This window comes from Euleptes europaea, chromosome 20 (assembly GCF_029931775.1).
Source record: "Euleptes europaea isolate rEulEur1 chromosome 20, rEulEur1.hap1, whole genome shotgun sequence".
Classification (NCBI taxonomy): Eukaryota; Metazoa; Chordata; class Lepidosauria; order Squamata; family Sphaerodactylidae; genus Euleptes; species Euleptes europaea.
In genome coordinates this window covers 20702465-20726194 of record NC_079331.1, presented here as the reverse complement: position 1 = coordinate 20726194, position 23730 = coordinate 20702465, and the positions used below count along the sequence as shown (strand labels likewise).

General features: G+C 48.7%; 1 protein-coding gene across 1 annotated transcript; it reads right to left on the bottom strand.

Annotated features, from left to right (window-relative positions):
* Nucleotides 1-607: 607 nt before the first annotated feature.
* On the bottom strand, nt 608-23434 carry UBAP1L (ubiquitin associated protein 1 like). Its single transcript, XM_056865702.1, has 5 exons — nt 23303-23434; nt 16379-17146; nt 8428-8637; nt 1842-1940; nt 608-742 (listed from the first exon to the last, which is right to left on the bottom strand). The coding sequence occupies exons 1-5, from the start codon at nt 23432-23434 to the stop codon at nt 608-610; spliced, it is 1344 nt and encodes a 447-aa protein (XP_056721680.1).
* Nucleotides 23435-23730: the final 296 nt, after the last annotated feature.

Sequence of the window (23730 nt, the reverse complement as noted above, 5' to 3'; positions counted from 1 at the left end):
GGGATTACAACTGATCTCCAAGTGACAGAGATCAGTTCCCCTGGAGAAAATGGCTGCTTTGGAAGGTGGACTCTATGGCATTAGACCTAGGGTTGCCAACTCTGGATTGGAAATTATCTAGAGATCTTGGGGGTGGAGCCTGGGGGAAGGGAGAGGCCTCAGCAAAGTACAATGCCATAGAGTCCACCCTCCAAAGCAGCCATTTTCTCCAGAGGAACTGATCTCTATAGATCAAGGACAAAAGCGGGAGATCTCCGGACTCTCCCTGGAGGTTGGCCATTCTACATTCTACCCCATTGCAACCCTCCCCAAACCCCGCCCTCTTCAGGCTCCACACCCAAAATATCCAGGTATTTTCCAACCCAGAGCTGGCAACCCTATTTTCAGAGTCCCAGATGCCGGGGCAAATCCAACGATGGGTTGTCACCTTGCTCAGATGCTTCCTGGCAACAACCGGCTCTCGACAGTGGGAAGCGGAGAGATGGATGGGGCAGCCTTTGTCTGATCCGGCAGGGCACCCCTTATTGTCTTATGTCCAACATGTTTCTGTGGTGGGCCAGGGAGCGTTCCGCCCCATCATAGGATCGTCCAGAGACCGGCAGGCGATTTACTGGGCCCGGGTCATGAGTTCCTCCAGAGCATTGTCACCCCGGTTACCACACAGTAGGAGAACCTCTTTGATGTCTGACTGCTGGAAGCCCATGTCGTTGAACTGGGACAGGAGGTGAAGGAACTCTGCGGCCTGCGATGAAGAGCAAAGGACCAAGTTAAACTAACTGAGAGAGGACACTGTGTTTTTTCCGTCTGGCTATCAGACAAGATCAGGCACGCAGAAGATTAACAGTTGTGGTTATGCTCAGGGGCCGAGTCAGCAGTCCAAACAGGTCAGTAGCAAACCAAACCAACAGCAACTAGGGTTGCCAACCTCCAGGTGGCGGCTGGACATCTCCTGGAATTGCAATGGATCCCCAGGCTTCAGAGATCAGCAACCTTGGAGAAAATGGCCGCTTTGGAAGGTGGGCACTATGGCATTATACCCCACTGAGGGCCTTCCCCTCCCCAACCCCCACCCATCCCAGGCTTCACCCCCAAAATCTCCAGGCATTTCCAAAGCCTAGTAAGGACACGTGTAGGGTTGCCAACCTCCAGGTGGTGCTGGGAGATCTCCTGCTATTACAATTGATCTCCATATGGCCATGGTCTGGAGAAAAGGCCCACTTTGCAGGGTGGACTGTGGCATTGTACCCTGCAGAGGTCCCTCCCCTCCCCAAACACTGTCCTCCCCAGGCCCCACCCCCAAAATCTCCAGGTATTTACCAATCCAGAGCTGGCAACCCTACACCTCGTGCACGTGGGCCTCTGTGTCTTCTTACACACCCCTCCTCAAAACCTCCCTGTTCTGTGATGCCTTCAATTCAGCTCTGTAGGCCTCACCTCCAAAGAATCCTGAGCGCATGTCACACCACCTGTTTACATTTATCTCTAAGGTTGCCAACCTCCAGGTACTAGCTGGAGATCTCCTGCTATTACAACTGATCTCCAGCTTATAGAGATCAGTTCACCTGGAGAAAAGGGCCGCTTGGGCAACTGGACTCTATGCCATTGAAGTCCTTCCCCTCCCCAAACCCCCCCTCCTCAGCCTCCACCCCAAAAATCTCCAGGTATTTCCCAACCTGGAACTGGCAATCCTATTTATCTCCCCCCCCCCACTGCTTTGCCCTCCACAACCACTGAAATTAAGACTCAGGGCAGAGACCTATCTGTTTTGTGTGTGTGTGTGTGTTTTTTGCTTAGGCTACATGGCCGAGGCCCCCTGTGTACCAACATCCCCAGCTGCTGACCTTCTCCGGGTTCTGGAACATTTCCATGGCTTCCTCCACTTGTGCTTCTTCATACCCTTGTTTCAGAAGTTTGTCGCAGGCGCTGAGGTAACCAAGGAACTGTCACGGGACAACAAAGGGTGTGTGTGGGGGGAATCGAAGTCAGTACTGAGCCAAATTCACATATACACTGATGGGATCTGTGCTGACAGCGACAGACCAAGAAAGGGATCTTGGGGTGGTAGTGGATAGCTCAATGAAGATGTCAACCCAGTGTGCAGCTGCTGTGAAAAAAGCAAATTCCATGCTGGCCATAGTGAGACAAGGAATAGAGAATAAAACTGCTGCTATCATACTGCCCTTGTTCAAATCTATGGCGAGACCATGCTTGGAATACTGTGTACAGTTCTGGTCACCACACCTAAAAAAGGATATTGCAGAGCTTGAGAAGGTGCAGAAAAGGGCAAGCAAAATGATCAGGGGGCTAGAGCAACTGCCCTATGAGGAGCGGTTAAAACGCTTAGGGCTGTTTAGCTTGGAAAGAAGGTGGTTAAGGGGAGACATGATAGAGGTCTATCAAATGATGCATGGTATGGAGAGAGTGGACAGGGAGAAGTTTTTCTCCCTCTCTCATAATACCAGAACGCGAGGTCATCTGCTGAAGCCAGAAGGTGGGAGATTCAAAACATACAAAAGGAAGTATTTCTTCACACCACACATAGTTGAATTGTGGAACTCCCTGCCCCAGGATGTGGTGATGGCTGCCAACTTGGAAGGCTTCAAGAGGGGAGTGGACATGTTCATGGAGGAGAGGGGTATTCATGGCTACTAGTCAAAATGGATACTAGTCATGATGCATACCTATTCTCTCCAGGATCAGAGGAGCATGCCTATTATAATAGGTGCTGTGGAACACAAGCTTGTGGGCTTCCTGGAAGCACCTGGTTGGCCACTGTGTGAACAGACTGATGAACTTGATCGGCCTTTGTCTGATCCAGCAGGGCTTTTTTATGTTCTTAAATCGAGAAGCAGGTCCAGCATCAGCGTACGCTGAGGTGGGAATCTTCCGGGGGGGTCTTCCCATCTGCTGGGTATCTTTCTTCCATCCGCTTTGGAGTGTTCTGACACCTGTACCCCTTGCCATATGCACAGGCAGCTTAGTGGGTGGGAAGAGGGAGCAAACAGGGGCCTGGTGATGGGTAGAGGAGGTAGGGTTGCTAACCTCCCGCTATTACAACGGATCTCCAGCTGATAGAGATCAATTCCCCTTGAGAAAATGGCTGATTTGGCAATTGGACTCTATGGCATCGAAGTACCTCCCCAAACCCCGCCCTCCTCTGGCTCCACCCCAAAAGAGGGACCTGGCAATCCTAAGAGGAGGGGACCCCGAGGCACTGTATGCCCTGGACCCCATCCCCCAAATCTGGAACTGGTTCTGCTGACAAACAAAAATAAACTGCTCTGCAAGAAGGGTCTTAGCTGAGCAAACACTCTGTAACAGTTCAAGCCAGTAAACGAAGGAGTGCATCACAAGAGAAGACCAAGCATCCTACCTCAAAATATGGTCATACCTGCAGAATCAAGAGAAAAAGACATTTCAATACTTATCTCCCTCCTAAATGAGCCAGCGTGGTGTATGCGGTTGCCAACCTTTAGGTATTAGCTGGAGATCTCCTGCTATTACAAGTGATCTCCAGCTGATAGAGATCAGTTCACGTGGAGAAAAATGGCCGCTTTGGCAACTGGAATTTTGGCATTGAAGTCCCTCCCCTCCCCAAACCCTGCCCTCCTCAGGCTCTGCCCCAAAAACCTCCCACCGGTGGCGAAGAGAGACCTGGAAACCTTTGTGGTATAGTGTTTAAGAGTGGCAGACTGTAATCTGGAGAACCGGGTTCGATTCCCCACTGCTCCACATGAAGCCTTGGGCCAGTCGCAGTTCTCTCCAAACTCTCTCAGCCCACACGGAGGCAGGCAATGGCCAACCACCTCTGAATGTCTCTTACTTTGAAAACCCTGAGGGGTCACCATAAGTCAGCTGTGACTTGACAGCACACACACACACACACACACACACACACACACACACACACACACACACACAATGACTAGTTCTCAATGAGTCCAGGAAATGCTTCCAGAGGTCACCAATAGCTTCAAGAACTCATCATTCAGCTGAGATCAGTTGTAATAGCCGGAGAGTCTTGAACCAAGGCTGACAAAAATCTACCCCAAAGTTGTGAACAGCCACATTGGTCCATGCAAAATCCCATGAATCATAGAATCATAGAGTTGGAAGGGACCACCAGGGTCATCTAGTCCAACCAGGGTCATCTAGTCCAACTCCCTGCACAATGCAGGAAATTCACAAGTACCTCTCCCCAACACCCCCAGTGACCCCTACTCCATGCCCAGAGGATGGCCAAGATGCCCTCCCTCTCATCATCTGCCTAAAGTCATAGAATCAGCATTGCTGACAGATGGCCATCTAGCCTCTGCTTAAAAACCTCCAGGGAAGGAGAGCTCGTCACCTCCCGAGGAAGCCTGTTATTTTTTTTGCTATCAAGTCATATCTTATGGTAACCCTTGGTAGGGTTTTCAAGGCAAGAGACATTCAGAGGTGGTTTGCCATTGCCTGCCTCCACGTCACGACCCTGGTATTCCTTGGAGATCTCCCATTCAAATACTTGCCAGGGTCGACCCTGCTTAGCTTCTGAGACCTGACAAGATCGGGCTAGCCAAGGCTCTCCAAGACAGGGAACTGAGTTGATTTGGTTGGTGCTAACAAAAGGTATGACATGGATTTTGTTCAAGATCTGCAACCCAATCCCAAAAGAGAGAATAGCAAGATGTATTAGAGAGATGCAGCCCAAATGATGGAGTCTCTGGCCATTTATGTAGGGTCAATTTTGATGCTCACTCAAAGCTCTTTTTAAAAATGCGACCTTTAAAATGCCTATTCATGGTCCCGACACAAAAGGAGAAATTCCACTCCCCACTCGCCTGCTGCCTGCTCCTTCCTTCCATTAGCAACCGCCGTTTGCATAGCTAACGAGAGGCTGTGATTTTGCATGCTTCCTTGAGGGGATTCTTCGAAGCGGGAGTGGAGCAAACACAAAAGGTCGCATTAAAGGGGCTCTTAAGAAATGTGAAGCAGGTGTGTCACTTCCTGAATGATGTGAAAAAACAAAAAAATATGCGGGGCATTTCAGCCTGGAATGCGCTGCTAATTACCAAGCATAAATGGCCTCTATTCTTCCATATTTGGCACATCCTGAACCCATCTGGAGATTTAGTGTGGTATTGTGGTAGGGCTGCCCGTTCCCTCCTGGCCACCGTTGGGGGATAAGGGGGTAGGGTTGCCAGCTCCAAGTTGGGAAACTCCTGGAGATTTGGGGATGGAGCCTGGGGAGGACAGGAACCTCAGTGGGGCACAATGCTATAGAGACTACCCTCTAAAGCTGCCATTTTCTCCAGGGGAACTGATCTCTGTAGTCTGGAGATGAGCTGTAATTCCAAGGGATCTCCAGGTTCTACCTGGAGGCTGGCATCCCTACATTGCAGGGGCAGGGGGAATCACCTTAGGCCATTGATGGGGCAACCCTAAACAGTGCTACCCCTTTCTAAGCACATTGGTCTTTTATGCATGAAAGTTTTACCTGGGGTTTGAGGCTCCCTTGACCCACACTTTTCTGTTCCGAATCCTAAAAATGCTGTGCATGTTGTTGTTTGCCCTGGAGAAACCCTGGGGTTTCCGGGGTACTGCAGAATCACCAGCTCAAATCCGGAAGCTGAGTCCCCGCCCCTTGAAAACGCTGCTTTGTAATTGGCTGTAGTGCTTACTGTGAGAAAAACGTCACACACACACAGTTCCCCATTCCCACGCTTTGGCTTTTGCAAGGAAATGGGGACAATTTGACTTGGGCTGAGCTCAGGGGTGATTGAAGAATCGCGTCACAAATGGATCAAGAAGACCCGGACATTGCATGGGCTGGGTGCGAGGTCATCTCTAAGGGACGGAAAACCCGAGTCGGACCGGCAGAGAAAGTAAGTCAAAGTGCCCATGCATAAAAGACCATTGACTTCAATGGATTTAGAAAGGAATAACTCTGTTTAGGATTGAGCTGTCATAAAAAGAATCCAGGGAGGTAGATATAGAAGAAGAAGAAGAGTTGGTTTTTATATGCCGACTTTCTCTATCACTTAAGACAGAATCAAACCAGCCTACAACCACCTTCCCCTCCCCAGACACCCTGTGAGGTAGGTGGGACTGAGAAAGTGTGACTAGCCCAAGGTCACCCAACTAGCTTCATGTGTAAGAGTGGGGAAACCAACCCAGTTCTCCAGATTAGCCTCCGCCGCTCATGTGGAGGAGTGGGGAATCAAACCTGGTTCTCCAGATCAGAGTCCACCGCTCTTAACCACTACGCCACGCTGGCGTCTGTATTGCAAACATGGAGTGCAACCCTTTACCGTGCCCTCAAGAAATGACCAGGCCACAGTTGCTGCCAAGAGGAAAGAGCTATCTTTGGCCTTCCCCTTTTGTTCTTGGAGCACGGACAGCACAATTCCCAGGGGCATCTGAAATAGCCCACGTGCCGTTCCCTGTGCAAAAGCAGACGTGGGATTAGTAAAGATCTAAAATCAGCCCGGCTTACAGAAATACCCATGGCACACAATAGGCATAATTCTGTAGCGGCACTTTTGAGATCGGCAGTCAACCCCCTTCCTCGAAAGGCACGGGCATGCTGGGAGTGCCGGAAAAACCCATTTGGACTCGGAGCCTCACATCTGCTCCATTAAACAGGAAGAAGACTGAATCAGACTTTTGGTTCATCAAAGTCAGTATTGTCTACTCAAACTGGCAGCAGCTCCCCAAGGTCTCAGGCAGAGGTCTCTCCCATCACCTACTGCCATATCTTTTAACTGGAGATGCCAGGGATTGAACCTGGGACCTTCTGGATGCCATGCAGATGCTCTGCCAATGAGCCACGCCCCCCCTGAAAACGATGAGGGGCCCTTACGCAAGTAACCTTTGGAACTCACTGCTACAAGATGTGGTGACAGACATTGGTTTAGATTTCTTTTTTTCTTTTTTAAGGGAGCGTAACGAAACCAGTTCATTGAGATGCACTGGGCTTATGGCTATTAGCCAAGAAAGCTAAATAAAAATCTCCAGCAGACTTCTGATTTTCAGCTCTAAAGGCGGGCAAAGGCCACTGACCCTGTGTCCTGCTTACGAGTTTCTCAAAGTAACTGGAGACGGAAAGCTGGGCTTGATTGGTCTTTGGCTTATTTCTCTCCACCCCCCATTATTTATTTGGCCCAAAGGCCAAAAGGCCAAAAAGAATAACCCCAAAGGGCATTGTTTGGCTCAGAACGCTCTTGCTGACTTTCAGCCTAGACAGCTTTAAAAGGGGATTAGACAGATACACGGAGGAGAGGTTTATCAGCGGCTATTAGCTGTGGTGACTAAAGGGAACCTTCAGGTTCAGAGGCAGTCTACCTCTGAATACCAGTGGCCAGGAGGCAACATCAGGGGAAAGCCTCGGGCTCTATGCCCTGTTGTTGGACCTCTAGAGGAACTGGATGGCCTCTGTGTGAGAGGTGCTGGACTAGATGGACTGATCCAGCAGGGCTCTTCTAATGTTCTTATGCCATAGGTACTGAAGGGAACCTCCACATCCAGAGGCAAGGAACCTCTGAATACCAGTGGCCAGGACGTAACATCAGGGGAAGGCCTTGGCCTCTATGCCCTGTTGTTGAATGTCTGTTGGCCCCTGTGTGAGACAGGATGCTGGACTAGATGCACCTCTGGTCTGATTCAGCAGGGCTCTTCTGACATTCTTATCAGGGGAAGGCCTCGGCCTCTATGCCCTGTTGTTGGCCCTCCAGAGGAACTAGTTGGCCACGGCGTGAGACAGGATGCTGGACTAGATGGACCACTGGTCTGATCCAGCAGGGCTCTTATCAAGGAAGGCCTCAGCCTCTATGCCCTGTTGTTGGCCATCCAGAGAAACTGGTTGACCACTGTGTGAGACAGGGTGCAGGGCTAGATGGACCACTGGTCTGATCCAGCATGGTTATTCTGAGGTTCTTAAGAAGAAGAAGAATTGGTTTTTATATGCTGACTTTCTGTACCACTTCAGGAAGAATCAAACCAGCTTACAATCAACTTCCCTTCTCCTCCCCAGAACAGACACCCTGTGAGGTGGTTGGGGCTGAGAGAGTGTGACTAGTCCAAGGTCACCCAGCTGGCTTCATGTGTAGGAGTGGGGAATCAAACTGGTTCTCCAGATTAGAGTCCACCGCTCCAAACCACTGCTCTTAACCACTGCACCACGCTGGCTCTACATCACTGCTTGTAAACAATAGCAAATGTAGTAGTCGTATAATTTACTGCAGTCCTTGACCAGTATTACAGTTAAAAAATCATTAAAACAACAATAGTTCAATACATCAGAAAAAAATAGCTACAGGAACATTTGAGCTAGTCAAATGGGTTTAAAACTCTGCATCAGCTTTAATATCATTGATGATAAATAAGCAAATGCTTATTTATCATCAATGCTGGCTGAGATTCCCTCCCCGCTACACAAGTGCCACTAACCTGCCCCAGGCTTTGCCTCCCGGTCTTCTGGAGAGCCAGGATGGCTCTGCGGATCGGATAACCCAAGGCTAAAACGGGCTCGATGAGGTCGCGCTCCTCTTGGCTGAGGGCCGAGAGCAGGTCAGCTGTCGAGTCCGGCCGAGTTGCGTGGGAACCGAGAGATGGCTGGGCCCCCGGAGGGGGTGGGAGGCAGGCGTAAGGGCTTAGGGACTGCGGACAGAGAGCAGAACATAAAATAAAATGTGCTGATTGCTTAATGAGGGGCTAATGTGCAGGCTTCATTGGCACAAGATTATTTATTTAAAACATTTAATTAGCCGCCTTTCTCCCATGCAGAAATCAAGGCAATGTTATGAAAACACAATGAAAACAATCATTATAAAAACCCATTAAAAAGTCACAGTTTAAAAGTTCCAGTTAGGACTGCCAAGAAATAAAAACTAAATGCAGTCAAATGCAGTCCTAAATAAAGCGGTCTTCAAGTGCCTCCTGAGGATCAACAGTGAGGGAGCCAGGCACACCTTCCTGGTTGTTCCATAACTGTGGGGCCGCCAGCGAAAAGGCCCTCTCTTTTGTGCCCACTAGACGAGCTTCTTTGATTGGCAGGACATTCAGGAGGGCCTCCCCTGTGATCTTAATTCCCGGGCATGAACATATGATAAGTCTACATTGCTTAGGGTGGCCAGGTCCCTCTTCGCCACCAGCAGGAGGTTTTGGGGGCAGAGCCTGAGGAGGGCGGGGTTTGGGGAGGGGAGGGACTTCAATGCCATAGAGTCCAATTGCCAAAGCGGCCGTTTTTCTCCAGGGAAACTGATCTCTATTGCCTGGAAATCAGTTGTACTAGCAGATCTTCAGCTAGTACCTGGAGGTTGACAACCCTAACTTTGCTAGACTTATCAAGAGATTCTTACTCTCCTGTGGAATAGTGTCCAGATTACACAAAGTGATGGTATCGCTTTACTCTGCTCTGGTTAGATCTCACCTAGAGTGTTGTGTTCAGTTTGGGGCACTGCAATTTAAGAAGGATGTAGACAAGCTGGAACGGGTACAGAGGAGGGCAACGAAGATGGTGAGGGGTCTGGAGACCAAGTCCTATGAGAAAAGGTTGAAGGAGCTGGGTATGTTTAGCCTGGAGAGGAGAAGACTGAGAGGGGATATGATAACCATCTTCAAGTACTTGAAGGGCTGTCATATAGAGGAGGGTGCTGAATTGTTTTCTGTTGCCCCAGAAGGTCGGACCAGAACCAACAGGTTGAAATTAAATCAAAAGAGGTTCCATCTAGACATTAGGAAGCATTTTCTAACAGAGTGGTTCCTCAATGAAACAGGCTTCCTCGGGAGGTGGTAAGTGCTCCTTCCCTGGAGGTTTTTAAGCAGAGGCTAAATGGCCATCTGTCAACAATGCTGATTCTATGATTTTAAGCAGATGATGAGAGGGAGGGCACCTTGGCCGTCTTCTGGGCATGGAGTAGGGGGCACTGGGGTGTGTGGGGAGGTAGTTGTGAATTTCCTGCATTGTGCAGGGGGTTGGACTAGATGACCCTGGTGGTCCCTTCCAACTCTATGATTCTATGAGTTACAGGAACTGCAGACATTCAAGGGCTTCAGTTGTTATGTTCATGTGAATTTAGCCAGGAAAATTCCCACCCGTGGAACAAGCCAATGCTTCAAGGAAAAGGGCAAAGGTTTTTTTGTATCTTGCATACACACACACAGAATACATATGGCAAGCCCCTCAAACATCCTGTTTCTGAAGTTTATTTCCAATCTGAGTGACCCTTGCTTGGAAGAGAATAATTTGTTTTGTTGCTAGAAAGAGATGACAAACAACCGAGACCGGAAACTTGCTGTCCCAAGCGAAACGGTTTATTAATGTCGTCTGGGGACATGTTTACTGGGCTGCGGATATGCTTTTAAAATCTTTGTCCAGAGCAGTTTGTGGAAAGTTGCTCTGACGAGGACACAACTCAGATCTCAGGGTTCATTTCCCACAGGGGTGCAAACCATTCCAAACAGTGACTTAACCACAGAGCAAAAAAAACAGGACTGTGCAAATGCAAGGGTTGCTTGAGGTTGTTGAGAGGATCGCATGCACGAATGCTCCCCTCTCTATATATAAAAGAATGGGTTCTAGCTCAAGACGGCTTTCGATTGTCTGCTCTGGCGGTCAAGCAGGTCTCCAGGGTCTCAGGCAGATAAAGGTCTTACCCCTGTTATGAAACCAGTCGGCAGCTGATTCAAAACAGGCAGAAGTAAGAACCGGTTCAGGCAAGTGCCAGTAGGCTTGCGGAACTCACTGCCGCAGGACCTAGTGGCGGCTGCTGAGCTTTGATTGATTTAAAAAGGGGGTTGGATAGATTTATGGAGGAGAGGTGGATGGTTGGCTATTGGTCGTGATAGTCGGATAGAACCTCCAGGGCCATAGGCAGAGTGCCTGGCAAACGGCGGGGAGCAGCCAGCAGATGTGGAGTCTTGTCTGTGGGCCCTGCTCCTGGCTTTCCCTGGGGCATCTGACTGCCTACTGTTGCAAGCAGAATGCTGAACTAGTTTGACCACTGGTCTAATCCAGCAGGTCTGTTCTTATGTGCTACCAGAGATTCTTCAACTGGAGATGCCGAGGATTGAAGCAGGCACCTTTGCTTGAAAAACCGGAGCTCTACTACTGAGTAAAGCCCTTACACAAGAACATTAGAAAAGCCCTGCTGGATCAGACCCAGGCCCATCAAGCAGTCTGTTCACACAGTGGCCAACCAGGGGCCTCTAGGAAGCCCACAAGCAAGACGACTGCAGCAGCATTCTCCTGCCTGTGTTCCACAGCACCTAACAGGCATGCTCCTCTGATACTGGGGAGAATAGGTATTTATCATGACTAGTATCTATTTTGACTAGTAGCCATGGATAGCCCTCTCCTCCATGAACATGTCCACTCCCCTCTTAAAGCCTTCCAAGTTGGCAGCCATCACCACATCCTGGGGCAGGGAGTTCCACTCTTTATCTATTCTCACACCCTTCTGACACCCAATGTTTCTGCCAGCTCAAACCAGTGGTCCACCTAACTTACCTTGGTCTCCTTTGCCTGGCTCTGGCCCTCCAGGGTCACAGGTACAGAAATATTTTCCCCAAAAATACTCTCCTGTCTGCAACTTATGTCCCCCCAGCAATCCCCCCTAATTGAGGAGGCGTCCACAGCATCAGCCTGTTCTGGAGAATTTTCTATGATGGTTCCAAATTTGTTCCCACTGTACAGAATGCCCACTCCTTCTCCATTTTCTGGAGAGTTTTCAAGGGATATGGGCCAGGCTGTCTGTCAGTTTCCCTTGGGGTGTGGTTCCCTACCCAGGTTGTACTTTTGGGGGCAGAATGCAGACAGAAAAATGGCTACAGAATTTTTTCCTCTTAGGACATTGTCTCCTGTACAGTAGTAAAAAATGTCCCCAAAGTATTGACAGTTACTACTTAAAGTTTGCTTCTTGAAACCAAACTCAAAGACACCCACACTGTAACCAACACCTACACATTTTGCCACAGAAGAAGAAGAGTTGGCCTTTACATGCCGACTTTGTCTATCACTTAAGGGAGACTCAAACCGGTTTACAATCACCTTCCCCTCCCCACAACAGACACCCTGTGAGGTAGGTGGGGCTGAGAGAGTGTGACTAGCCCAAGGTCACCCAGCTGGCTTCAAGTGTAGAAATGGGAAAACAAATCCAGTTCACCAGATTAGCCTCCTTTGCTCATGTGGAGGAGTGGGGAATCAAACCCGGTTCTTCAGATCAGACTCCACTGCTCCAAACCATCAAATTTCCTACTCCAACCCCCATTTAATTAACTGGGATCTCAAATACCCCAAGAGTTCTGATCCAGGGAACAATTTTTTAATGGATTTTCATTATCGTTTTGCAATAATGCTCTTTTCTGTACATCGCCTCGAGTCTTTAAGAAAGGCACTTTGGAAATATTTTAACAAACCAACATCTGTCACTGGAGATTCTGCAACCAGGACCTTTTGCACGTAAAACATGTTCTCTACTACTGAGCCAAAGTGCATGAAACTGGCTTAGCATAAGACTATTGACCAGAGCTGTTTGCCAAAATCTCTTTCGAGACCCAGTGTGGATGTAGTGGTTAAGAGCAGCAGACTCTAATCTGGAGAGCCGGGTTTGATTCCCCGCTCCTCCACATGTACAGCGGACTCCAGTCTGGAGAACTGGGTTCAATCCCCACTCCTCCACGTGAGCAGCAGAATCGAATTTGGAGAACCGGGTTTGAGTCCCCACTCCTCCACATGAAGCCTGCTGGGTGACCTTGGGCCAGTCACAGTTCTCTCCAAACTCTCTCAGCCCACGCAAAGGCAGGTAATGGCAAACCACCTCTGAATGTCCCTTGCCTTGAAAACCTTACAGGGTTGCCATAAGTCAGCTGTGACTTGATGGCACTTTCCACCACAAAATCTCTGTCCCACCCCTGATTCTTCAGATCCTTTGGCTGGAGACCGCAGGGACTAAATCTGGGACTTTCTTCATGCAAGTTGTATATTCTGCCACTGATTCATAGCCCCCATTGTGGACTCTTCTGACCACACAAACCTCCACCGACCAACTCAAGCCCACATTCTCAATACAACAGCACAGTTTAGTGAACTGGTCCTTTCAGCACTTCCACACCATACAGTGAAAAACGGTTTCTCATCTAGGAATCTTAAGAGCTGTACTACCAGCAAGGGAGATGGACATCTCTAACAGGATTCTCGGCACGTACACACAAAGCCTAGTACCCAGGACTCTTTTTGGAAGCCGTGGAAGCTTAGAATGACATGGCCTAAACGAAGGAGTGGCCGCCCGTTGAGTAGGATTAGAAACTAAGTAGCTCAAACCCGCACCTCCTCCCAAGAAGCATTTCCTAAGAATAAGCCCTTGGCATCTAAATTGGGTTAGACCAAACACGAACGGAGAGCAGGGTCAACAGGGAAAGGAGTCATCCGATGGTCAGTTGCCTCTGGATTCCTTCTCAAGAGCACAGGTGCTGATGGAAAAGTCAGCAACACAGTAAGCTGTAGAGTAGGGGTATCAAACGTATGGCCTGTGGGCCGGATCCGGCCCCTTGAGAGCTCTTATCTGGCCCACGAGCCAGCCGAGGCAGCCCCCCTGCCCCCCAGTCCTGATCTGGGCTGGCAAAGCATGGCCCGGCCCTACCAAGTAACATTTATGTCATATCCAGCCCTCGTAGCAAATGAGTTCAACACCCCTCCAGTAGACTCTGCTTGCAACTGGGGGGGGGGGGGCATTTGTTTGGAGATTTTAGGAAGAACTGGAAGATGCATGCTGAAGGAGAGCCAGCCAGCCCATCCACCCAGAGGGAAATCAGCTCAATAATTCTTGACAGACCTTTGGCTGTGGAAATGCGCACCTCATAGGTATGTCAGCCAATCCATTGGCTAATGCCTCCAAACCCCAGGCAGATCAACTGAGCTGTCCTCCCAAGGGTGTGCTAACAGTGGCCCTCAGATATGGCATATCTTCTCTCAGAATACCAAAACCATGCAATAAATGGACCCCTGTGCAGAAACAAACCAAGTTCCGCATCAAGGTAACGCCTTAACCTATGGATCCCCTGCACTGTGCCTGTGGGCGCCATGGCACCTGCCGACCCCTTTCCTGGTGATTGTCAAGTGTTTTAAGAAAGTGGACAAAGCCACAAAGGGGATACCTCCAGGACCTGTAGAGTTGTTGCTATCATCTGGGCATGGACTAGGGGTCATTGGGGGTGTGGGGGGAGGTAGTTCAGAATTTCCTGCATTGTGCAGGGGGCTAAGAATACAAGAAAAGCCCTGCTGGATCAGACAAAGACCTGTCAAGTCCAGCAGACTGTTCACACAGTGGCCAACCAGGTGCCTCTAGGAAGCCCACAAGCAAGACAATTGCAGCAGCATTCTCCTGTCTGTGTCCCACAGAACCTCACAGAATAGGCATGCTCCTCTGACACTGGAGAGAATAGGTATGCATCGTGACTTGTATCTCCATTTTGACTAGTAGCCATGGATAGCCCTCTCCTCCATGAACATGTCCCCTCCTCTCTTAAAGCCTTCCAAGTTGGTGGCCATCACCACATCCTGGAGCAGAGAGCTCCACAATTTTACTAAGGACTAGATGACCCTGGTGGTCCCTTCCAACTCTACGATTCTATGAGTCTATGACCTTTCTGAAGTACCTCCTGTGCCAATGAGATGGAGGAAAGCCATCTTTGCTTTGGGCAAAGAGCTGCTTTGGAGAAGAAGAAACCCATTTTCAGGCACTAGGCCAGGGGATCGCTTTGCTAGGCAATGGAACATCCCGTTCCCCAACTACTGCCAAAAATTTGCCACTCCTGACTCATGCTCAGAATTTGTGGCCTTTGTCCAGCTGCAGTATCAGACCAGTGTTGAAATGTTTATTTAGAACTTATTTTGAGTACATTTTTGTGTTATGTGTGTGCGTGTGTGTTTGTGTGCTATCAAGTCACAGCTAACTTATGGCGACCCCATAGGGCAGGGTTGTCAAACATAAGGGGAAGGGCTGTGGCTCAGTAGTAGAAGATCCACTTGGCATGCAGAAGGTCCCAGGTTCAATCCCTGGCAACTCTAGTTAAAGGGACTAGGCAAGTAGATGATGTGAGACCTCAGCCTGAGACCCCGGAAAGCTGCTGCCAGTCAGAGTAGACAATACTGACTTTGATGGGTCTGATTCAATATAAGGGAGCTTCAAATGTTCATGTGTTCAAGGCCTGAGGGCCGGATCCAGCCCCTTGAAAGCTTTTATCCAGCCATGTTAGTCTGCACTAGAACAGCTAGATTCGAGTGTCATGATACCCTAGAGACTAACAAGATTTTCAGGGTATAGGCCAGGGGTGTCAAACATAAGGCCCATGGGCCGGATCTGGCCCCTTGAGAGCTCTTCTCTGGCTTGCGAGCCAGCCAAGGCAGCCCCACACACACCCCACTATCAGTCTGGGCTGGCGAAGCATGGCCTGCCTGACCAAGTGACATTTATGTTATATCCGGCCCTCGTAACAATTGATTTTGACACCCCTGCCGTAGGGTTTTCAAGTAGTTTGCCATTGCCTGCCTCCTCATGAGCTGAAAGCATTTGGAAAGAACTGGGACTAACCCAAGGTCACCCAGCAAGCTTCAGGTGGAGGAGTGGGGATTCAAACCCGGTTCTACAGATTAGAGTCTGCCGCTCTTAACCACTACACCATGCTGGCTCTCTAGGTATTATCTAGGTACTGCTTTTGCAGAAGCAGGGAAAGACACCCAAAATCCTATGATTCCACGATATCGAGGTGGATCATCTCTCCACTGAGCCAAGTGTTTGCATTTATTATTGTATTTATTTATGTCGTTTCTACACTGCCTTACATCTTTCTCCTCTCCATTTTCTTATTGAAATATTTACACCCCAGCTTGTCTTTTTGGCTCAGGTTTGTAGCCCTCCTCCAATCTGAGGCTTCCTCTGAAAAATTTGGATGAAGGACCCTTAGGCTGGAGGAAGGTTATCTGGAGGATGGTTGGAGCTGGCCCGTTATGAAAAGGAGAAGGAAGAAGAAGAGCTGGTTTTTATATGATGATTTTCTCCACCACTTAAGGAAGAATCAAACTGGCTTATAACCACCTTCCCTTCCCCTCTCCACAACAGACACCCTGTGAGGTAGGTGAGGCTGAGAGAGTGTGACTAACCCAAGGTCACCCAGCTGGCCTTATGTGGAGGAGTGGGGAAACCAACCCAGATCACCAGATTAGCCTCCACTACTCATGTAGAGGAGTGGGGGATCAAACCTGGTTCTCCAGATCAGATTCTGCAGCTCCAAACTACGGCTCTTAACCACTACACTACGCTGGCTCCCAGAAGAAGAGGCCAAGAGAAGGACAAGAAGAAGAGGATAAGAAGAAGAGGACAAGAGAAGAATAATGTCTTACGGCAATGGTGGGCTTGTGCCTTTGAATGGGAGGGATGGCACCTGCAGAGGCGAGGGGCGTCGGGGTACCATGAGGCATTGATGGGGGGGTGGGCATCAAAGTCGCCACTGAGGACGCGTCCGAGACAGATCTGTATCTCAGGTTCTTGCAGTTACGGGAGCGTTGGTGTGGAGGAAAAGCTTTGGAAGCCAGACTGGGTTCTGTAAAAGACTGAGTCAAGGGGCGCAGGAAAGCCGCCAGCTTCCCCTTGGCCCTCGCCAACTCATTCTTCATGTTGTTAAATAAGAGCGCGGACTGGCTCTGTTTGACCTGAGCCGGCTTGGGGCACTTGCCCTCCGAAGAGGCATCCAACAGGGCCGGCGGAGTCTTTAGTTTCGGTTGGGGAAGGTTGAAGAAACAAGCCAAACGGCCAGGGACGTGTTTGGCCTCAGACACGGGGGGGACTTCTTGTTCGCTTTCTGCGCAGGCGGCCGGGGAAGACGCCTGGCCTTGGTTGTAGTCCTCCTCCTCGGTATTTCGGTCTCTGTTCATGCTTGCAGCCAGCGGAGCTTCACCGACGCTAGCTGGACTCGTGCATCTCCGCACAGGGGATGCCTCCTCCGTTCTGCTGCCGGTTGCCTCAGGGCTGTTTTCTTCGGTGTCCATAAAGAGCAGCCAGCAGGGCGGAGCTGTTGGGAAGATGTCGCCGGTCACTTCGTTCCATGGAGTGTTTTGCTGGGAGAAGGACTCGACCCAATACAGGACTTTCTTCTCTAGTGAGAAATCATGCTGACAGAACGGAAGAAAAAGAGAGTTACCGAACGAACAGACTCGGCATTGAAGAAGAAGTTTTATGCGTGGCTGTTTCCCTGGCTGTCACCCCTCTGAAGACTTCAGGTCTTTACTTGGAGTACCCAGGCCGTTTCCAACCATCAGAGGTTGCCTCGCTCTCTCCCTGCGTTTCCCGCGTTTCGCCTGCGTTTTCAAATTCAAGATAAAACAGGTCTCTGAAATGCAGGGCAACCTCTGACCATCAGAAACGGCATGCATAATCAACACAAAGACCCGAAGTCGTAGATGCTGGAATTGACGGAGATGGCGAAACTTACGGCTTTGATAAATCAGAATGATAATGTACAGTTTATGGGGGAATGGGAGGCGTGGAGAATTTATTGTGAAAATCAATTTTTGATGGGACCATTTAAAGGATATTCTTCGATTTAATCTCTCATATATATTCTGTATCACGATTATATTAAGGTATTGAATGAATAAGATAAGATAAGATAAGATAAGATAAGATAAGATAAGATAAGATAAGATAAGATAAATATATATTCACTAAATAATATGGGGATTAGCTCAATCAGCAAAAGTATATACACTTTATTTGTAGATGGAAGAGAGTGAGGGGGAAGTCACTATATGCTTATTACAGATGTCTTATTACTTTTATTAACTTTTAGTGTTACATGGATGTATTAAATGAAGGAAAATAATAAAAAAATTATTTAAAAAAAAAAAGACCCGAAGTCGTCAGAGGGGTGACGGCGAGAGGAACAGCCATGCATAAAAGACCAAAGAAGAGCTGGTTTGTATACCCCATTTTTCTCTACCTTTAAGGAGTCTCAAAGTGTCTTATAATCCCCTTCCCCTCCCCACAGTAGACACTTTGTGAAGTGGGGCTGAGAGAGTGCAGAGAGAACCGTAGGCCAAGGTCACCCAGCAGGCTTCATGTGGAATAGTGGGGAAACAATCCCGGTTCATCAGATTACAGTCGGCTGCTCATGTCGAGGAGTGGGGAATCAAACCCGGTTCTCCAGATTAGAGTCCGCCACTCTTAACCACTACATCACATGGGCACTGTAGCAGGACTAACCAATAAGGCTTGAACGATGAGACTTAGGAATATTCTCAGCTATATGACTTATCTGTGGGAAGGAAGGAAGGCGGAGTGGTGTAGCCCAATCTCAGAAGCTAAGCAGGCTTAGAACTTGGAAGGGAAACCACCATAGAGGACTCTGCAGAAGAAGGCCATGGCAAACCACCTCCGCTTCTCATGTGCCTTGAGAGCCCCTTGCTGGGGTTGCCTTAAATTGGTTACGACTCGACAGCACTTTACACACACACATATAGCTTATCTGAACCCTATAGCAGGCCAAAGATTCCATTTTGCTAAGATCAGAGCCCTGTTAGTTCAGAGCAAAGGACATCTATGTAGTCCAGGGGTGGGCAGGAGGAGGAGGAGAAGAAGAGTTGGTTTTTATATGCCGACTTAAGGGAGACTCAAACTGGTTTACAACCACCTTCCCTTCCCCTACCCACCACAGATACCCTGTGAGGTAGGTGGGACTGAGAGAGTGTGACTAGCCCAAGGTTACCCAGCTGGCTTCATGTGTAGGAGTGGGGAAACCAACCCAGTTCACCAGATTAGCCTCCGCCGCTCATGTGGAGGAGTGGGGAATCAAACCCGGTTCTCCAGATCAGAGTCCACTGATCCAAGCCACCACTCTTAACCACTACACCACTAGTCATTATCCAAGCAGTTCAGTCACTCTCTTTCCCTCCTCCAGTGCTGCTGGAATGATTTTTTTATCCTTCCCTCTCGAGCTACTACAGCAGCACCTCCTTTTTCACTTTAGTGCAAAGGGGAAGGAGGTGCATATAAGAATCACAGAGTTGGAAGGGACCACCAGGGTCATCTAGTCCAAACCCCTGCACAATGCAGAAAATTCACAACTACCTCCCCCCACACACACACACCTCCATGCCCAGAAGATGGGAGGGGGACCCTCCAGGATCCCTGGCCAAACTGGCCTGGAGGAAAATTGCTTCCTGACCCCAAAGTGGCAATCAGCATTTCCCTGAGCATGTAAGAAAGGGCCACGAGAGCCAAGCCCTTCCTGCCCTCCCTCTCATAATCTGCCTAAGGATCAGCCTTGCTGACAGATGGCCATCTAGCCTCTGCTTCAAAACCTCCAGGGAAGGAGAGCCCACCACCTCCCAAGGAAGCCTGTTCCACTGAGGAACCCCTCTAACTGTTAGAAAATTCTTCCTAATGACGGAAACTCTTTGGATTTAATTTCAATATGGACCGACTATTGTTCTGGATGGGAACAGGACAGCACTAGCATGCTTTGCCAGCCGCCTCTTCTCCTCCTAGGTCAGCTCATTTGCAGCATCCTGTTTCTCAAGCTGGCCCACTAGATGCCCCCAGAAGACCTCTGATCAGGGCTCAAGCTGTGGCTAATAGCCATCAATAGCCCTCCCCTCTGTTTGTCTAGTCCCACTTTAAAGCCATCTAAGGGAGCGGCCATCATATCATGCGGCAGGGGGTTCCCTAGGTTAACGATGCATTGTGCAAAACAGTAATTCCCTTTGTCTTCCCTGTATCTATCCATTGGGAGAATCCATTGGGTTCTCCCAAGCTAGTCATATCAAAGTCTAGCATTAAATTCCTGTGGTGATTTCTAATCGTATACTGCAGGGGTGTCGAACTCATTTGTTACAAGGGTTGGATATGACATAAATGTCACTTGGTTGGGCTGGCCATGCCTCGCCAGCCCAGATTGGGACTTGGGGGGTGGGGGTGGCTGCCTTGGCTGGCTTGCGGGAAGAAAAAGAAGAAGCAGAAGAAGCAGAAGAAGAGTTGGTTTTTATATGCCAACTTTCTCTACCACTTAAGGAAGAATCAAACCGGCTTACAATCACCTTCCCACCCCCACAACAGACACCCTGTGAGGTAGGTGGGGCTGAGAGAGCTGTGACTAGCCCAAGGTCACCCAGCTGGCTTCATGTGGAGAAGTGAGGAAACAAATCCAGTTCACCAGATTAGCCTCCACCGCTCATGTGGAGGAGTGGGGGATCGAACCTGCTTCTCCAGATCAGAGTCCACCACTCCAAACCACTGCTCTTAAGCACTACACCACGCTGGCACTCAAGGGGCTGGATTCAGCCCACGGGCCTTTGGTATACTGTGTCGAGAATGCAAATGTCTAACTTTGGTGGATGTTCATCAGGTCCGTTAACAACAACATTTTCCTAACACAGGTTTTGGTGCAACTCCAAAATGTTCATGGCCTTTCACTCGAAGTCACTGGCGCAAATAAAATTTCATTTCCCCGTCTCGTAATACCTTGACAGATCGGTCTGTTTTGAAACCACTGGGAGGGATTCAACAGACCTGTGCCAAGGAGAAAATAACAGGGGGTAGTCAAGCTAAAATGGTTTTGTCTTCTCCCCAAAGCCTAAATATACAAACAGATTTGCCAAGATGGTTCCTAAAGAGCCGCTTCTTTTTTTAAAGAGAACATTGGCACGCTCTACTGGTGGGAATATATTAAAGATGCAGTTCAGCATAGGGTGGGGCGGGGGGAAAAGAAGAGGATTGCTTTGGTTTCCAGCCCAAAGTTTCCAAACTACTAAGAGGTCGTCTCCATACAATGCTTGAAACCCCACTGGCAATATTTGTAACCTAGGAGATATGTAAGCATCATATTTTGAAACAATGCTATGAAGAATGATATAAAAAAAACACTTCAAAGGGCCTCGTGAAGGAATAATTCATTACAGATTTACTTGAATTCATCAGGAAACACAGCCACTAAAAAGATGTACTTTAATTGCTTAGTTTCTTCCAGCGTGTACATTTAGACATATTTTAATTCAGCATTGGCAAGAGTATTTTCCAGGGTTCACGTTCATTAGAGAGCAACTATGGTGTAGTGGTTAGTGTCAGACTGGGAGACCTTGTTTCGAATCCCCACTCTGCCATGGAAGCTTGCTGGGTGACCTTGGGCCAATCACACACATTCGGCCTCACCTACCTCACAGGGTTGTCATGAGGATAAAAATGGAGGAGAGGAGAATGACGTAAACCGCTTTGGGTCCCCGATGGTGAGAAAAGCGGGGTACAAATGAAGTAATTAATAAAATAAATTATCAGGATGCAGAGCTTACAACCCTGTAAAGTAGGTCGCTGTTATTATCCCCAAGCTGAGAGAGGGAGGCTTGAATAAAGACACAGAGTGAGCACACTGAACCCAGGACTTTCACAACTATAGTTCAGTCTCTTAGGTACTAGCTATAACATCAGTAAAGAGAATGCACTGTGTTATAGTGGATTGTTGGGCTAGGACTGTTCAAATCCCCACTCAGTTTACTGGGATGACATGGGGTCAGTCACTATTTCTCAGTCTAGCTGGCCTGGACAGCAGCAGGTATGAGGACCAGAGGCGTGAGGCGTGGTCAGGGGTGGTCCAAGTCGAATGTTGGGTTCTCTCAAGGTGCAGTTTCCAACAGACAGTACCAAAAGTGGTATCCAAGCATGGAGTCAGGGTCCGGTCCAGGGTCAGAGTCACACAGGTCTCAGAAGTAGCCAGAGTCAACATGGAGTGGTTACAACAAATTGTTCCCACACTTAGTCAGACCCGGTGGCCTGCTTAAATAGCCCTGAAGTGGGTCAGCTGCTGCACATTACCCTGTCTCAGCATTCTCTGCCTGGTGAAGCTCATTAGCCTCATTACAGTCTTCTGGGAGAATCATTTGCTGAGCTTGTAGTCTGGCACTCCTTCTCCGATCACATAGCTCTGTCCTGAGTCTTTTGCACCTCTACTCCAGCTGCTCTGGGGAGCTTCCGCCTGAGGCTGAGCTTCTGGCACAGGTAAATCCCCTTTGCTGGGCGGCTGTAGACACGGTGAGGCCCCTTCTGCCTGTGTTTGCTCAGCCTGCTGCGGCTGCTCTTTTCCACTGCCTTCCTCTGCTCCGAGGTCCTCTTTGTCCGAGGAAGCCTCAGCAGGCTGACTCATGACAAGATAATTCCTTAAAAAATTCATTCCACATGAGCGGCGGACTCTAATCTGGTGAACTGGGTTGGTTTCTTTACTCCTCCACGTGAAGCCTGCTGGGTGATCTTGGGCTAGTCACAGTTGTCTCCCAACTCTCTCAGCCCCACCTCACAAGGTGTCTGTTGTGAGGAGAGGAAGGTGATTGTAAGCTGGTTTGATTGTCCTTAAAAGGTAGAGAAAGTCGGCATATAAAAACAAACTCTTCTTCTTCCTATATTGGATCTTCCTCTTTTCAAGCTGCCTTCAACTTTTCCTAGCCTGATTGTCTTTTCCAGTGATGGTTGTCTTCTCTTAATGTGACCAAAGTAAGATAGCCTCAGTTGAATCATATTAGCCTCTAAGGAGAGTTTAGGTTTGATCTCTGTGTATGCATTACATGCAATCAAGTCAGTTCTGACTTATGGTAACCCTATGAATTAACTACCTCCAACATGTCCTATCATTAGCAGCCTTGCTCTGGTCTTGCAAACTGAGGGCTGTGGCTTCCTTCATTGAGTCCATCCATCTCATGTTGGGTCTTTCTTGCTGCCTTCAACTTTTCCTAGCATTATTGTCTTCTCCAAAGTACGATAGCCTCAGCGTGGTGAAGTGGTTAAGAGCAGTGGTTTGGAGCAGAGGACTCTAATCTGGAGAACTGGGTTCGATTCCCCACTCCTCGACATGAGCGGCAGAGGCTAATCTGGTGAACTGGATTTGTCCCTCCACTCCTACACATGAAGCCAGCTGGGTGACCTTGGGCAAGTCACAGCTCTCTCAGCCCCACCTACCTCACAGGGTGTCTATTGTGGGGAGGGGAAGGGAAGGTGATTGTAAGCCGGTTTCAGTCTCTCTTAAGTGGTAGAGAAAGTTGGCATATAAAAAACAACTCTTCTTCAGTTGAATCATGTTAGATTCTAGGGGAGAGTTCAGGCTTGATTTAATCCAAAACCCACTAATTTGTCTTTTTGGCGGTCCACGTTATCCATAAAATTGAGCTTATAAAATGTAATTAGAAAGTGAAAATGTCTAGGGGGCTAGAAAGAAAAGAACAGCCAACATTGCTGTTTTAAATCCAAATTAAAACAAAAACAGCACATCCGAAAAACGCCAGCTGACTTACCATCGTGCATGTCATGATTTCCTCACAGTCGGGCATCTCAAACTGGGGCACACGCACAAAATGGGCCTCTCTCACAGAATCATCTACGAAGCTTGAGGCCATTCGGAAAGGTACATCATCCAGGTAATTCATGTTGCGTCTTGGTCTGTTGCCCTCTAACGAAAACAAACAAGAAGAAATTGATTGCTGGTCAGAGTTTTATCCTAGTTCATCCTGTGGGCTTGCAGCAGGTAACCATGTTTTACAAACAAGAGACCCAGGTGCAACACCCTGCAAAGCGGTCCTTTGCATGATGCACTGAAATAAACGGGGGCGACACTACACAGCACTGCTCTTTTGCAAGAGAACTTCCAAGATGATCCAGGTTCGACATACAAAAGAAAGCCTTCCACTGACTCGTGGTTTAACCCTAGGCATAAAAGAACAGT